This window comes from Cynoglossus semilaevis, chromosome 8 (genome assembly GCF_000523025.1).
Source record: "Cynoglossus semilaevis isolate Cse_v1.0 chromosome 8, Cse_v1.0, whole genome shotgun sequence".
Classification (NCBI taxonomy): domain Eukaryota; kingdom Metazoa; phylum Chordata; class Actinopteri; order Pleuronectiformes; family Cynoglossidae; genus Cynoglossus; species Cynoglossus semilaevis.
Window position 1 is genome coordinate 27,141,905 of NC_024314.1, and position 15,669 is coordinate 27,157,573.

Genomic DNA, 15,669 nt, shown 5'->3' on the forward strand with positions numbered 1-15,669 from the left:
ACAAAAATACAAAATAAACATATATACCTAAATATATAGATAAATATATATTTCAATATGTGTGTTTACATATATATGTTTATATATACAATACATATATTTGTACGTATCATATATATGGGTATATATGTATATATTTATGTATATGTTTGTATATATATATTGAAATTTGTATATATTTATGTATATATATATATTGAAATTTGTGTGTGGGGGGGGGGGTTACAACATAAATGTTATGGGGTTGGTGTTTTCCTTGTGTTTTCCAGTAAATGGAGGTACAGTACAGTATGAATGACGCACATAACTAACCTGCACTTAATTAGCAGCGACCAAATCATCTCAGTCAACGGCAGCATTACACCCATACATGGTTAACACCGGAGTGAAAGGTTCTACAAAAATAGAACGAGGGGCAGATTTTTGCTGATGAATCCAGAAAACAATGGAGCCATTATCTGCCGAACATCCTCTGGTGTCAAGATCTGTTGACTGACTCATGTACAACCACCAGTGGCAGCTGTTATCAGGTGACGAGTTGTTTATCGCTGCAGTAACGACGAGTGTTTTGATGGAATTTTCTGTCGATTCTTGACTCCGTGGCTGCGTTTAACTCTGACCGTCAACAGAATTTGGAGGTCTGAATGTAAACAGAGTCATCGACTCCGTGGCTGCGTTTAACTCTGACCTTCAACAGAATATGGAGGTCTGAATGTAAACAGCCGATTCACTTCAAAACAAATGTAACTTATCTCACTGCAAAGCTGGTTTCCTGTTTATTTTTTTTCCTTTAACATATATATACAGTATACAGTGTTTTTGTATAAAGCTTGATTCGAATTGTGCTATTAAAACATTTTTATACTGACATTTGATTTAGTATTGAAATTCCAGTCAATCCAAGTCAATAAGATCGACGCTTCTTAAAACGCATAACTCCGTTTGTCCTACGCTGCTTGCCGTACTTATTTGTAAACACGGAAGTGTCATGGTTTACGTCTCATGTGCTAATGATAGGACGTGAATGACTTGTTTTAAAGGTTTAATAGCTAATCAACCGCAAATATGTTTTATTTAAATCAGCATGTCTTTGTTAGCAGAACAGAATAAACGTGAATATATATATAAAAAACGTTTTTCGTCTTTCGTAAAATACACTGCAGCTGCTCTTAGCCACTTGAGCTTAGCCTGGTGCCCTCGTTGGTTTTGGGCATGGCAGACAAAGCAGAGAAAACGTTTAAATTCGTAGTTGTTGGAGGCGGTATCGCGGGTGTGACGTGTGTTGAAAAGGTACAAAAGCAGAGTTGCGGTTATATATCTGTGTGTGTTGCGATAATATGTGATAAATTAAGTAATCCTAAAGTCTATAACATTGGTTGTAGAAGTATTTTTGTCATAATACTGTAATACTGAATCTATGTTGACAGCTGTCATCCCAGATCCCGTCAGCAGAGGTGGCTCTAATCACAGCGGGTCCCCATATTAAGGCAGTGACAAACTTTAAACAGGTCAGGAAAATGTTATTTTAAAAAAATAGACGTTTTCTGTCAAACTCCTAATTTGATGTGTGTTTTTCTCTTCTTCAATTAAATCCCCTTCACAATGTCTTGAGAAATGGAATAACACAAATACGGGCTACATTGTTCAACGTTTATCTTCGACACAGTTATTTTGTAGCTTAATATATTAGCAACTTCCGGTGCAAAGTGGAAATCCACCGGAAGTAGGTTTACAATCCACCAAAACTATGATTTAAACTTCTCCTAAACTACAGGAAACACTACAATTCTGTTCAGGCTCATTTGTACTGTAATATGGAAACGCATTTTAAAAACAAAAAGAATTTCAAAGCCGCTGCAGAGTCACATAAGGCTAGTCCAGGTACCGCACCGATCTCGGGATCTTTCAAATGTCCATATGTGACTGATCACTAATGAATATGTAATGACAGGAACTAATTAGAACTGTTTTCTGTTGTTATTTGAAAGGTGTCTAAGACGCTGGAAGAGTTTGAGATTGAGGAGCGACCCTCCAGTGTCCTGGTACAGACGTTTCCCAATCTGACGGTTATTCACTCGGCAGTGAAATCCCTTAACACGACGTCACATGTAAGTAGCGGTGGTGCAGATTTCTGTATAAATTAAGGTATAACTTAAAATCATGTACGTCACACTCTTTATTCAGTTTTTACATCAATTGTTATTCATAGCGTGTCAAATGCTTTTGTCTTAAACTGTCTTCTGTTGCCCTCTTGTGGACATTTACTAGTACCTACCATATATGGCCTACTGAAAACGATGCTGTCAGTGGTAAAGTGTGGCTGTATTACTGCAGTTGATGGCATTTCGCCATTAATTGTTTTTTATTTTTTTTATTTTTTTGCCCTAGTGTATTGAAACAGCAGATGGACGAGTTTATGGTTATGAGAAACTTTGCATCTGCAGCGGAGGAAGACCTAAGCTGCTAACTCAGGACAATCCATACGTACTGGGTATCAGGGACACAGACAGTGCCCAGGTATATACTACAGTAAACAACAAAAAAAACAAAAACAAACAAGAATCCATTGTTAATTATATACAATACTCAATGAGCTTTAAAAATAAAATATCAGAACTAATGCTGCTCTTTTCTGTTCTTCCTTTTCAGGAGTTTCAAAAAAGGTTGTCGAAGGCTAGGAGAATTGTTGTTGTTGGAAATGGTGGCATTGCCTTGGAATTAGTGTGAGTAAACTGTATCAAAGTTAACATAAGTATGGAACAGTGCCCTCGCCTGGAGTCTTGTTATTATTACAGTTATTTTCAGCTCAATTCTGAGGAGGTGACATTTTCTGCAGAGTCATTTAGGAGAATGCTCAGTCATGTCCTGCACTAACAAATGTTTTTTTTTTTCCAGGTATGAGGTCGAAGGTTGCGAAGTGATCTGGGCCATTAAGGACAAGGCGATAGGGAACACGTTTTTTGACGCAGGCGCGGCGCAGTTTCTTATACCATCACTGGATGCAGGCAGACCAGAGAGACTGGTTCAATGTAAAAGGCCTCGCTACACCACGGAGGAACCAGCAGATGGAGCCTCACACATCTACACTGCACAAGGTTGTCTTCTCTAATACTTTGCTTTTGTTTTAATGGGACTTCACTCTCTAATGTTATGCTACATTTTCACTACAGCGGATTTGCGTGGGAATGGCACTGGTCCCACAGAACCAGGCAGTGCCCTCGGCCCCGACTGGCACGAAGGAATAGCTTTCAGAGGAGTGGAAGAGGTAAAATAGAAACCTGAGGGTTGGGTTTTTGTAAAGTGTATTTGCATTGGAAAAGACTGCTGTACATGAGTCTTGTACCTGTTTTGACTTCTTTGTTTGCATTGTTCTCTCTGCTGTCATGAGCTCAGGTGTCCCGCAGAGTTTCAGTTGAATACCAGTGTGAGGTGGAAAAGATCTTGACCTCTGAGGAGCTGCTCAGTTCCCAACAGCAAACAAATACACCAGAGAACGGTGAGAAACTAAACCAGCTGTTCTGACCTGTGCCATAAAACCTGGTTGAAAAGGTTCAAAACCATCTTGTAACTGCACCTCACTGATTACTGAATTAACTTTTATAACATTTACAGCAGACATGTTTCATCAGGTCTGACAATCATCAGCTGAAAATTACTTCATTTTACTTAGTGTTTTTTTTTTCTGTCCTTCACTGTCAGGAGGATCGTGGCCAGTGTATGTCCAGCTGACCAATGGGAAAACCATCGGCTGTGATTTTGTGGTCAGTGCCACTGGTGTGGTGCCAAACACTGAGCCATTTCTACACGGTAACAATGTACGTATAGTAATCCACAGTTTAAAAAGTCTAAAAAAAACACAAAATCTGATGATTACAGTATGAATATGATCTTTGAAGCTATTTGGCCTTTGGTACCAATTTCTTTGGTTTCAATAAATATGCAAACTGGATGGCAGTGTCACGTTGTTCAAATATTATCTGAGAGCAATGTTTCATACAAGAGTGTTATTGTTGGTGTTAAATGCTGTTTATTTATAGATTTTTATTCCAAATAATCCCTGACCACAAAACTGCAGGCAAGAAGCACTTTAGACAAAACAGATTTATGGCCATTGGACCACAATGCCTTGGGAATCACTGAAGAACAGAGAAGCTTCTTTGGAAAGCCTTTCCACTGGGCAGTCCACCAAAAAAAAACTTAAAGTGTAGTAGTAAATAACCAGGCTGCATAAGCAGGCTGTAAGTGTTGCCCTTCAGTGGTGATGTATTTTTATTGGGTGTTTTTCATTACTACATAAACGAAAACAATAGGGTTTTTTAAAGAGCCGTAATGACAACGACCAATAGAGGAAAGCGAAAACAAAAACACAAACTAAAACGCCGTACTTGAGAAAATGTTTTTCTGTTTTTCTCCCTGATTATTCAAACCTCAGTGTAAACACAAACCTTTACTCTTTTTATTTTAGTTTCTACTTGCAGAAGATGCCGGCTTGCGGGTGGATGATCAGATGATGACATCAGAGCCAGATGTCTACGCTGCAGGAGATGTGTGCACTGCATGCTGGGAGCACAGTTCCCTCTGGCAGCAGGTGAAGTGACTGATATAGTTTCTTTTTAAACTGTTCACACAGCCTCAAAGTTTGTCCTCTTGTCTCACACGCTGCCAATATTTCAGTGTAAACAGTCATTTATTTATCTCCAAACAAAGATGTCACAGACTTAAACATGTGACTTATTAAAAACTCTGACACGAATTCTGTTGTTAAATATTAAACTGCTTTTCTTTGAAATCCTTTATATGAGTTAATGTTTAAAAGAACAAACACTGTTCTTATACTGTGAAACTGTGCAACTATTTGACCATTTTAATATATATATAAGCATAAATATATATACATATATAGGTATAGTATATATGTATGTATGTGCAGCATATGTATATATTTGTATATATGTATGTTGTGTGTATCTATAAATATGTGTATATGTATTTGTATATATGACATATACACATATTGAAATATATATTAAATATATATGTATACATATACTTTATATATTTGTGCTTTTATGATGTTTATATGTGTGTGTGTTTATGCATATATATTTACATTGTGTGTGTGTGTTCAGATGCGTTTGTGGACTCAGGCCCGTCAGATGGGTTGGTACGTCGGCCGCTGCATGGCGGCACATGTTCTCTCGGAACCAGTGGAACTGGACTTCTGCTTTGAACTCTTCTCACACATAACGAAGTTCTTCAACTACAAGGTGTGTCCTTCAGTTACGTTTACATGTTAATCATCTACTGTCTAAATGGCCGGCTAACATTTGTCTGAGGACCTTCAAGGTCATTTACTCCTAACAGCACTGTCGTAGTTCTAACTGTTCTGGTCCATACACAGGTGGTTCTGCTGGGGAAGTTTAATGGACAGGGGCTGGGCTCTAATCAGGAACTCCTGGTCCGCTGCACTAAAGGACAGGAGTACGTCAAGGTGAAACTGGAAAAAAAAAATCCACTCTTGTAATGTCTGTTCCACCAGTGCTATAGAATTTATCACAGGGCCGTAGGTTCTTGTCGCCTCGTGTTATCAATGTCTCTCTTCAAATGTCACTGTCGACTCACTGAAAAAACATCAAAAAACAAGAGCTCTGTTATTCCTCACACAAACTTAATGTCATTTTGCCGACTGATTAAAAAGTGTTAGCTTGTTTCAGAACCCTCAGGGCAGTCCTGCATTACCGGGGGCATCTTTAAAAAACCATGTGATGTGTGTTTATATCATCTGTTTGTGTGTAAAAAGATTCACTGTTCTGTTATCTGTGTTTGTATCTGGGGTTGACCCTGAGGAAGAGTATGTCATAAATTACTGTTTTTTTGGGTTTTTTTTTACCGTCACAAAATAACGGTTCCCCACCAGGGGGCGAGCACAGCATTGACTTCAAATCACAGTTTTCATTGATTTTCAAACTTCTTCTTTTTCTTTGTTTCAGGTTGTTCTTCATGGTGGTCGGATGGTGGGGGCCGTGCTGATCGGAGAGACAGACCTGGAGGAGACTTTCGAGAACCTGATCCTCAACCAGATGGATCTGACACCATATGGAGAGGACCTGTTGAATCCCAACATTGATATAGAGGACTACTTTGACTGAGAAACAAAAAAAAACATTTGCCATTTGGACTAGAAAAATCCTAAACACTGGGAAAACCAGAGATTGGCAGCTTAAAAAAAACGTTTAAGATATCTCAACTTCAGGAATGTAAAAAGGCCCAGAGTTCTTCAGACTTTTGTTGTGTTGGGTTGCGGTTGCCGGTCTTATGATGCCAAGAAATACCCTGTGGGCCTATGTCTGTGCCATGTATAATTTAAAGACGGGATAGTAACCTAGAAAATTCTCGTTCATTCGTTTCTGCGTGGATTTAAATGAGAACGAGTGTCGAGACAGTGGCAGAGTTGTGGGTCAGAAAAGGAAATACAATAAGACTTTGTTAAACGGTTCACTGTTTTGATAGGCAGACACGTCGCCTTTGCCAAACAATGCAGAGCAACCAATAATACCGGCGTGTAGAAAAAGGCAGTCCTTTTGTTGCAACTTTGCTCAGATTTCAACCTTGGCAGAACGAACAGCTCCTCCTGTGCCTCACAAAGCGCTGTGACAAAAGACATTGTGAAACACACACAATGCTGTCTATTTTACCCAGGAAGTGTTGCTCGTGGATTGCCGTGATTTCAAATCCATCTTTTGTTTGGACAAGACACAAAAGAAGCAGATCTGTGCAGATATAATTTAAGAACACGCAAGGAGGTAACCTCCGATATCTACCTGCGGCATTAGGTTTTATATACTTTTTGACAGTCTGGCAGCCACATCATTCAGCAGTGATATCTGAGTGATCACAACTTTGCAGGAATCCCAAGAACAGGGTGGTTTATTTTCCCTATTGTCTTCTTTAGGACTTTATTTGTAATAGTCAAATTTAAACAGATATGAACCAGAGTTTCAGCAACATAAAGTGTCTGTCTGACTGAACCTGTTGGTAATCCTTGGTTATATATACATATACTTGTGTTTGGACAGTAAGCAGCTAACATTTTGTCAATATTAAATTTTTAATTCCTGTTGAATTAGAATACTTTAATAACTCTTCACTCGAATGAAGATTAGCATAATAACATACTTAAAATACAAAATGACATACACCATCACCTTATAGCTACGGAGAAGGCACTTTAATGACCTGTTAATGTGTTGAGGGTTGTGCAGTATATATTTTAAAATGTACAAGTGTGTTACGTTTAATTTTGGACACAGCAGTTGCCAAGTTTATCGAGAAAAAAAAGGGGGATCTGTCATGTCGTAGCTAGCAGCCGAACAATACCACTAGCTTGAAAAAAATTGTACCAGCACGACATAAACTACTGAAAATACAAAGATAAATATTGAAAGATGTAATACTTTCAACAGTGTTTATTCTCAAAGAGTCCGCCTTATTGAGATCATTATCTATTTATTTTTTTCCACCACTCTGTCGTCACATCTTCGTGACAGACAATGGTGTGACTCATTTAAATTTGTGTGCTTTATTTTTAAGATATTTTTGCACAGCCTATCGTCGTGTTTAGGTATTATTATTATGATACACGGGCTTTTTCTTTTACATTTATAGACGGATGACACTGAAAAATCTAAACATAAATAGGGGAACATAAACGCCTCTGGTTATTAAGGAAGTCACCTGATCTTCAATACAGACAAAGACAATTCGCCACACGATGATTTTTACAATTGCAGTTTCCTTTATCAGTCGGCGTCCTCGTCTTTGTGTTTATGTGTTTAAACACATGGATTACACCCAATAAAGTTTGATTAACGTTTTTCCACTTTTGACATTTAAAACACCCAGCACTGACAGAGCTCACTTTAATTCAAGCAGTGGCGGACGTGACGTTTTTAGTAACGTAGTCAAGTGCGACTAGAAGTGTGCAACTGTCTGTGTTATCGCACATAACCGCTGTGGAGTTTGAGTTCAAAACAGCGTGTTACACAACATCTAAGTTTAAATAATTTTATATTTTAACTATTAGATATGTTTTCGTGCAATACATTCAACCCACACCAGTTTGTTATTTATTATACGATATTAAAATACGTTTAAATTGTGGCTCCCCGCCGCCGGTTTGCAAAGATACCCACAACAAGCGCTCTTCTGCGTCACTACCAGCCTACACCGGGTCAGGCATTTTCTTTTCAGGTGGGCGGGGCTTGTTGAGAGGCGTTGTCGCACACGATCCGACCGAGTATTTGAAGATTATACACCCAGCGTTTGACCTATACTCGCATATACTGCGCCCTCGAACGCTTCGTGCAGCCCTACATTTACCAGAGTGCACAGTACACGACGAAATAAAAAAACCTTACAATGGCCAACTACATCCACGTTCCTGACGAGGCTCCGGCTGTCCCTAAAATAGACGTGACAGTTGACGAAAGCGACTACAGAACCGGTGCATTAAAACTAATAAAGGAGCTGAGACCGAACTGGAAACCGTCCGAGGTCAAAGTCAAGGTACGTTTTTTTTTTTAAATGTTTCTAATCGGTTCTAAATTGCATATGTCCTTGCATATGTCCGCGTTTTAGCAGCTCGTGACGACATATATAAACCCTGGCTAGCTTAACATTGCCAATGACGTTAATTAATTCCATGAACCGACACTTCGTCCTAGTACGTACTTGTAATAACATCACCACAAGCAACTAAAATAAATGTGCTGTTGACATCCAGCAGATGGTAAATCATTTACCCACCGAGTTAAAGTTACATGGACATGGCTGTAATCTGTTCCTACATTAAAGGGTTAATATTGTGTAGTTTAAATGTTAACTGCGTCAGCGCAGGTCATGAGCTTTCCGCCACTTGTAGCGCAGTTTCACCGTCTGCGTTTCGGCTCGACCTCATCTGAATCTTATGTAATCTTATGTGGGTGTCTGAGCCACAACGTTTTTCTCTCTGAGAATGTATTGTGGACAGTTTGGCCCGTTTTTTTTTTTTTGGGTTTTTTTTTTTTTTTTTTTTTTTTTTTTGCTTTGCATAATTAAGGGGAAATACGGGATAAAATTCTAGACTTGAAGTAGATTGAACAAAAAACAAACAAACATATTAAGGGCTAACCTTTAATATTTTACCTACATTTATGGACTGAAGGTTACATTTATTACCCTAAACTGTCCATTTAATGAATGGTATTACGCAATAAATAGCTTATTATAGCAAGTAGCTATGCAAGCAAACAAGCATTTATTAAATTGTCAATATAATATTATATGTATAATAACAATTGTATTTTTTTTCTCCCCCAGAAATACAAGTTATTGTCATGTCATAAAAAATAAATTTTCTTTAAATGAAGATTAAAGCAAAAAGAGTGTGCTTTCTGTCAGTGTCAGGTATTATTGAATAGAAAATGAATAGATTTCATTCAAGTTCAAAAGAGAAACAAAGCATGATGGGAGGCGGCTCACAAGAGTGCATCCCATGTGTGACTGACAGCTGCACCATCATGTCGGAGCCACGTTGCCGGTGACAATTCTCCTTTAGATATGGATGGCTACGTAGGATTAAAAAGTGTGTTTAAAAAAAACCCCATCCTGGGTAATTAGTATTTAGAGAGGATCACGTCACCCTACTGGTGAGAGAAGGAACTTGCTCTAACACAGGTAATAGGATGAGGTCTGCTTTCGCCTGTCGGTTTAAAAAAACATTAGCCGTGGTTTTTTTCCACTGGTCCAGTGTCGGGTCAGCTGGTACATGTCACTCTCAAAAAACGGCGATGACCTTAAAGTTTAGTTTTCCTTCTGTTCTGTCACGCTCTGGGGGGAGTGGCTTTGCTTGGTAAACACAGTCAGGAAGCCAGGCGATCACATGCTTCTGTCATTCTTGCCTATATTATCAATGAGAGCGAAAGTGGGAACTCAGCAGATGCCAGTCATCGCGCCCTGGTGCAAAATAAAATTCTTCACAATCCTGTCGTCCTGTCTGTCGAGTGAACAATCAGTGCTGGTATGTTGAAACCCAACTCTGCAATAACTGCGAGCTATACAGCAGGGGTAATTTGGCCTGGGTTTTCTGGACCACACCCACCCTTAAGGCATAGTAAATTTTCTCCCCTTTCCCTCCCATGTTTTGGCCAAATCCAGACTCCCCCGTGATGTTATGTAACACAAAGTGGAATGGAGGTTTTTTTTTTCAGTACTGTAACAGTGGGATGTGGTGGAATGTGGCACTGTAATGCAACTCCCACTTTATTTTCTGCCATAGTCACTCGGTGCTGCAGTAAAAATGTATTATCATCACATCGAATGATTTGTAGGAAAATGTCAGTCCACTGTCAGCAAACTGTAAAACGACAGCTTTATGCAAATGTCTTGTCGAACCACTGTTATGTCACGGGGACAGAAAGAAGAATATATATTGCAGCGGAGTGAGACACAAGGTACCCGAAATACGAGTTCTCCAAGTTTTCCAAATAAGCAACTATTGCTTACTTGTGTCTCTCTCTCTTATTATCATCTAAATCCAGTCCTCACTCCCGGTCCTTCTCCTACCTTAGTGGACCCCGACACTCTCTCGCTAACTGTCCCTCTCTGGTTTATTTTACCCATTTTTATAACAATAATATAAAATCTTTTCTTAATTATTATTATTTTATATTATCAATATATTTGTTTATATCTATGTTTTTGATGTTTAAATGAGGGGATGGGGGATTTTAATTCAAACAAACTAATGAATTGGTTTTTAGTTATTTCTAATGGTGAAAATACAATCGTACACACGAGAGCTGTTGTGGCACGGATTAAACTTGAAGCCTCACTGTAATATTTTCATTCACTGTGAAGTATTCCGCCTCTGATTCACTCTCGCTCTCTGTCTCTGTGTTCAGTTTTTCACAGATGGGATAACCAATAAGCTCCTGGGTTGCTACGTGGGCCCTAGGATGAAAGACGTGGTGCTGGTCCGTATTTATGGCAACAAAACGGAGCTGCTGGTCGACCGGGAAAATGAAGTGAAAAGCTTCCGAGTGCTACAGGCTCACCGCTGTGCCCCGCATCTCTACTGTACCTTCAACAACGGCCTGTGTTATGAATTTCTGGAAGGAACTGCCCTGGAGCCAGAACACATCCGTAGCCAACCTGTGTTCAGGTAGAGTCGCTTGTTTTATTGCAAAATACTTTGCTACCTACTACCAGTAGGTAGCGTGTCAGACCCTTAATCTGAGGGTCTGGGGTTCAAGTCCCCGTTCATTTGAAATTTCTCTTTGTCTGTCCGTTATTAAACTCAAACAATGGTCCATATTGAAATGATGTACATTTAAAATCTCCATTTCTCCCCTTCTTCCTCTCCCCCTCTCTCTCTCTCTCTCCCTCTCAGACTCATTGCCGGGCAGCTGGCCAAGTACCACGCAATCCATGCCCATAATGGCTGGGTGCCCCAGTCTGACCTGTGGATTAAGATGGGCAAGTACTTTGCTCTCATCCCTAAGCACTTCAAAGATCCTGAGCGAAATGCCAGGTGAGTGCCTCCGATGATTACTAGAACCTTCTCCATCCTTCAATCCTTCACTGAAGGCTTCTGTCTTCTTCTTCTTCTTCTTAGTACTTCAAACCTTTTACCTATTCACCATCATCTCAATAAACGTATATTAACGCTAACTCTACTTTAAACAAAGCAGATGTGAAACAGGATGAAATCTGTAGAACTTTATACTCTAAGACACATGTGTCAAACTCAAGGCTCACGGCCCAAATATGACCCGCCATCTCATTTTATATGGTCCACCAGAGCTCAAGAGGAATTTGATTGTTTTTAAATAAAATGTAGTCAGTGGTTCCATAGTGTAGCGGTTAGCATGTCTAATGTTAACCGTATTGGCTAAATGCAGTGGTCAAATTCTGTATAGTATTTGTCGGACAATTTTAGTTGTTAAGTTTTTTTTTTTATTATTATTTTAACCAATTTATTTGAGTGTATTTTAGTTCATATTACCTCCAAAGAGATGTTCTGAGTCTCAGTGACCTTGTGATGTGGTCTCTTAAAGAAGACAAACATTGAAGGACTCCTTACATAAGGACTTATTTAATGAGCAAACAGTCTTAGGGAAAGGAGTTTGCGTGTAACACACTTGTTATAATACAAGTCCTGGTTTATGATTGAACCACGGAACGGCAGCAAGCTAAGAAAACACGAGTCACCCTTTAAATGAAACTGAGTTAATGCTTAATCAGCGGCGTTTTACAGCCTTCACTGATAAAGACCTGAAGGTCACAGGTCAAGTGTGCATTCACCCTGTGATATTAAATTACCTTAAGTGATTTTTTTTTAAAATTTTTTTTTTTTACTTTTATGATTCTCATTCAAGGAACGAAACTGTAACATAAAGACCGGCAGAACATTTGTTTTGTGAACCATTTTTCTGCAGCTGAATTGAATTCACACTCCAGATGTTTTTGTTTTTAGTCACATCCACGTGGAACCATAATCTCCAGCCCCTTATCGTGTGGGGGGTGTAGGGGGGGGGGGTATAAACGAGTGAATCCACAAACGGCACTGATGCAATCTTCAGGAGTTTATTTACCGTAGTGTACACCTCAAATGACGGAGAGAGTACGAGGGACCGTGTCACTTTATCACGAGTTGTGTTGAAGTACTGACGTCTCGGAAGGAACATGACACAACAGCTGATCTTGTTTTATGTTTGCTGTAAAATGTGTGACAAATGCTGTACATTTGCCACTAAGGACAAAATACACTTTGATGTGATCTTTATTACCGTTTATAACTGTTCCTCATTCATCTGGAATTTAATGTTCCTTTGATGCATCTTCTGTCCTCGGCGCCTTCTCCCTTTGACTTACTTCATTCTCAGAATTTTATTCTTAACCACAGTTTAGTCATCTGCTCCTGGGACTGAGTTTGGTAACATACTACATTGAAACGATTCCTTTGTTCGACTTTGAAACATGGCAACCTGTAAGGAATGCAGTCGGTTGAGTGCTGACTAAAACAAATATTGGGTCGCGTTACCGCCCGGTGCTCAAGACGCTCCATAAAATGTTTCCCCATTTCAGAACAGAACTAATCCTGTCAAACGACTCTCCGGCGTTTGTCAAGGATTTTTTTTTTTTTTGCGGCACATTTTTTTTCGACAAGAACATTACAATGGTAACCTGTATGGTTTACAAGACCTATGTTTTAGATGAAGTATTTAATGAATAAGTCGGGTATTTGCCAATTTGAATGATTTAATATCAAAGCTCTGCTTAAAAAGTTTAGAAGCTCAGTGCTTTAATAGACTGATTGCTCTAGATTAATGATAATGTACAAATAATTGGTCAAATATTTCATGGCATCGTCTGCATACACGTTGCAGCCAAAGTAAAAACATGCGTGTGTTTATTCCTATGGGGTTTATATTTAGTAAAAACCACATCAGTGTTAAATATGTAAATAAGTTGGCAGTACATGCTGCAGGCTAAACTAAAAAAAAAAAAAAAGAAGAAGAAGTTATTTCTCGTTTCTTTTTCCTTGTTCTATGGTTGAGTCTACCTCCAGACTCACTCACATCCTTTGCTTATTTTTCTTTTGTTGTCTTTCATTCTCAACTAACTTTGACCCATTGACGTCTCCAGGTTGCACATGGATGTGCCGAGCCCTCAGTTCCTCAGAGAAGAGATGGTGTGGCTCCAGCAGAGCCTGTCTGGGCTGGGCTCCCCCGTGGTTCTCTGCCACAACGACCTGCTCTGCAAAAACATCATCTACAACCCAGAGGAAGGTGAGTCTCACTTGTTGACATGTTGAATTCAGATGTTGTTAAGTTGATCTGCACCCCCCCCCTCCCAACGTCTCCCCCCCCAGTCCCTGTGTCCAGGTAGGACTCCCATCAGTTCTAGTCTCATGCTTCCCTCATTCTCAGTGTTTGCATTAGGCCTAGAACTAGAACGATCGGAAAAGACAACGGAAAGGAAACTTTAGGCTGTGGTGCTAATGATCATAACACAGCGTTTGTTACAGATTTATGTGTGCTGTCACGGGGAGGGGAGGGGGGTTGTCCTCAAGATGATCTATGACTGATTAAAACCAAACATAGTGTAAGCTGAGTGAGTAACAGTCGTTACGAAATGTAGCAAAAGCATCAGTCACTGTCACGCCCCCCTCCCCCAACACCGCAGTCCTTAAAGAGCCATGCTGTTATGGCCTCAACTGCCCTTATTTTTGGTCTCCACTGTGAATACGAGGTGTGGCAACTCGTTGGTGTTGACGGTGCTTTTCCATTCACCGCGCGGGGTCTTGTTCCCGTCCCGGTGTTGGTTTATTTTTGCGGGCGGTCACTGTTAAACTGGGCCTCTGTGTTGTACAGTAATTGGGACACAGCCATGTTGGACTTGACTAACTGGGTGTTTCCTACGCGTTGTCTTTTCTGTCGTTCTAATTCTCTGCACTAACTTGGGAAATGCAGCAGCAGCTTCAAACCAACAATGCCTTTACGATCTCTAGTTCAGGTTATGTTGATGACACAGGCTAAGTGTTGTAGCAATGTCGCTGTTTTGATCATATATTTAGCAACGTGTCAGAAAATAATTTTGCTTATGTTTGAGGGTTTTTTTTTTAATAACGGGGTGGAGGAGGATAATTTTAAGGAATATTTCAATGAATGTGGGAGGTGCTGGGGGGGTGTATTTAGGGGCGGGACAGGGAGGTGGGGGGTGAGAGCTGTTAAAAGTTGGAGCTCCTCGTCGGGTTGCGGCGAGGGGCGGGGCTCTTCTCACAGCTCCTTGTGTCTAGCCTTTCTCCCCTAGGAATGACAGCTGAGGCTGTGGCCGCCGTGCGCCACCCTGCCCTGGGGCAGCAATGGAGGGGGACAAAACCTCACGCACTGTCGGCTCAGGGGGCCATCACATAGTGGGCCCGCTGCTCAGGCTAATCGGGACACGTTCATGGCATCAGTAGGGGCCACATACCTATTTATTACCTTACAGTGCTGTGCAGCCACCAAGCCCACCCACTCTAAAGGCTGCTTGTTGTACTGTTTATTTATTTATTGATTTTTTTTTATTTTAATTTTTTAATTAAACATCACCTACCTTAAGCTTCTTTCAGCACAAGCCAACTAACTTCAAATATAAAACTTCCTTCTCCTCTGATGCGGCAGTGTTCACAACCAGACAGACGTCACTTTTCTCTGTCATGTCTGATATTCTGTCTTTTTGTATTTCTGTGTATGCATATATATTTATTTTAATAAAAAAATACATGTAGATAGTTTGCTAAAAAACCTGGCTTCTATCAACACATCCAGCAGATGGAGTCGGTGATGTCGTTTATTTCCGGATGTTTTATTGGCACGGACAATAACACAGAATATCAGCAGCTGTTTGGTATATGGTGGCTAAAACTACCAAGCTAATATTTCTATCCCTTTAAACGAGCACCTGAGTAGCTACCGCTAACAGAAGCGTTGATGTGCTCACCTTGTGAACGTCACATCACTGACCAGACGTGTTCTGACTGCAGGTCAGAAAGTAGCCATTGTCCCTGCCAGTTGACCTGTTGCTAAGCACCACCCCCTTGGTTACCGTTGCTAAGATGCACCAAGACTCTCCCGCCGTCACAAA

General features: G+C 40.1%; 2 protein-coding genes across 2 annotated transcripts in view; both read left to right on the forward strand.

The window, feature by feature from the left end:
- The first annotated feature begins 957 nt into the window (after nt 1-957).
- On the forward strand, nt 958-7,123 carry pyroxd1 (pyridine nucleotide-disulphide oxidoreductase domain 1). The gene is made up of 13 exons (XM_008315907.3): nt 958-1,290; nt 1,428-1,508; nt 1,989-2,108; nt 2,389-2,517; nt 2,650-2,723; nt 2,896-3,095; nt 3,171-3,265; nt 3,394-3,496; nt 3,700-3,815; nt 4,466-4,588; nt 5,130-5,267; nt 5,402-5,491; nt 5,991-7,123. Exons 1-13 carry the CDS (start codon nt 1,213-1,215, stop codon nt 6,147-6,149), a joined length of 1,506 nt encoding a protein of 501 aa, XP_008314129.1. The 5' UTR covers nt 958-1,212; the 3' UTR covers nt 6,150-7,123.
- A 1,135-nt stretch (nt 7,124-8,258) lies between these two features.
- etnk1 (ethanolamine kinase 1) overlaps nt 8,259-15,669 on the forward strand; it is a 12,114-nt gene continuing 4,703 nt past the window's right edge. The window contains exons 1-4 of the mRNA XM_008315906.3: nt 8,259-8,565; nt 10,941-11,200; nt 11,429-11,569; nt 13,687-13,829. Coding sequence (XP_008314128.1) covers nt 8,419-8,565; nt 10,941-11,200; nt 11,429-11,569; nt 13,687-13,829 — 691 coding nt within the window. The 5' untranslated portion in view covers nt 8,259-8,418. The remainder of the gene's footprint in view (nt 8,566-10,940; nt 11,201-11,428; nt 11,570-13,686; nt 13,830-15,669) is intronic.

Coding starts and splice junctions, on each gene's coding strand:
- pyroxd1 (XM_008315907.3), top strand. CDS start 1,213: ATGGCAGACAAAGCAGAGAAAACGTTTAAATTCGTAGTTGTTGGAGGC. Junction 3,266..3,393: donor CTTTCAGAGGAGTGGAAGAG/GTAAAATAGAAA, acceptor TCATGAGCTCAG/GTGTCCCGCAGAGTTTCAGT. Junction 3,497..3,699: donor AACAAATACACCAGAGAACG/GTGAGAAACTAA, acceptor CTTCACTGTCAG/GAGGATCGTGGCCAGTGTAT.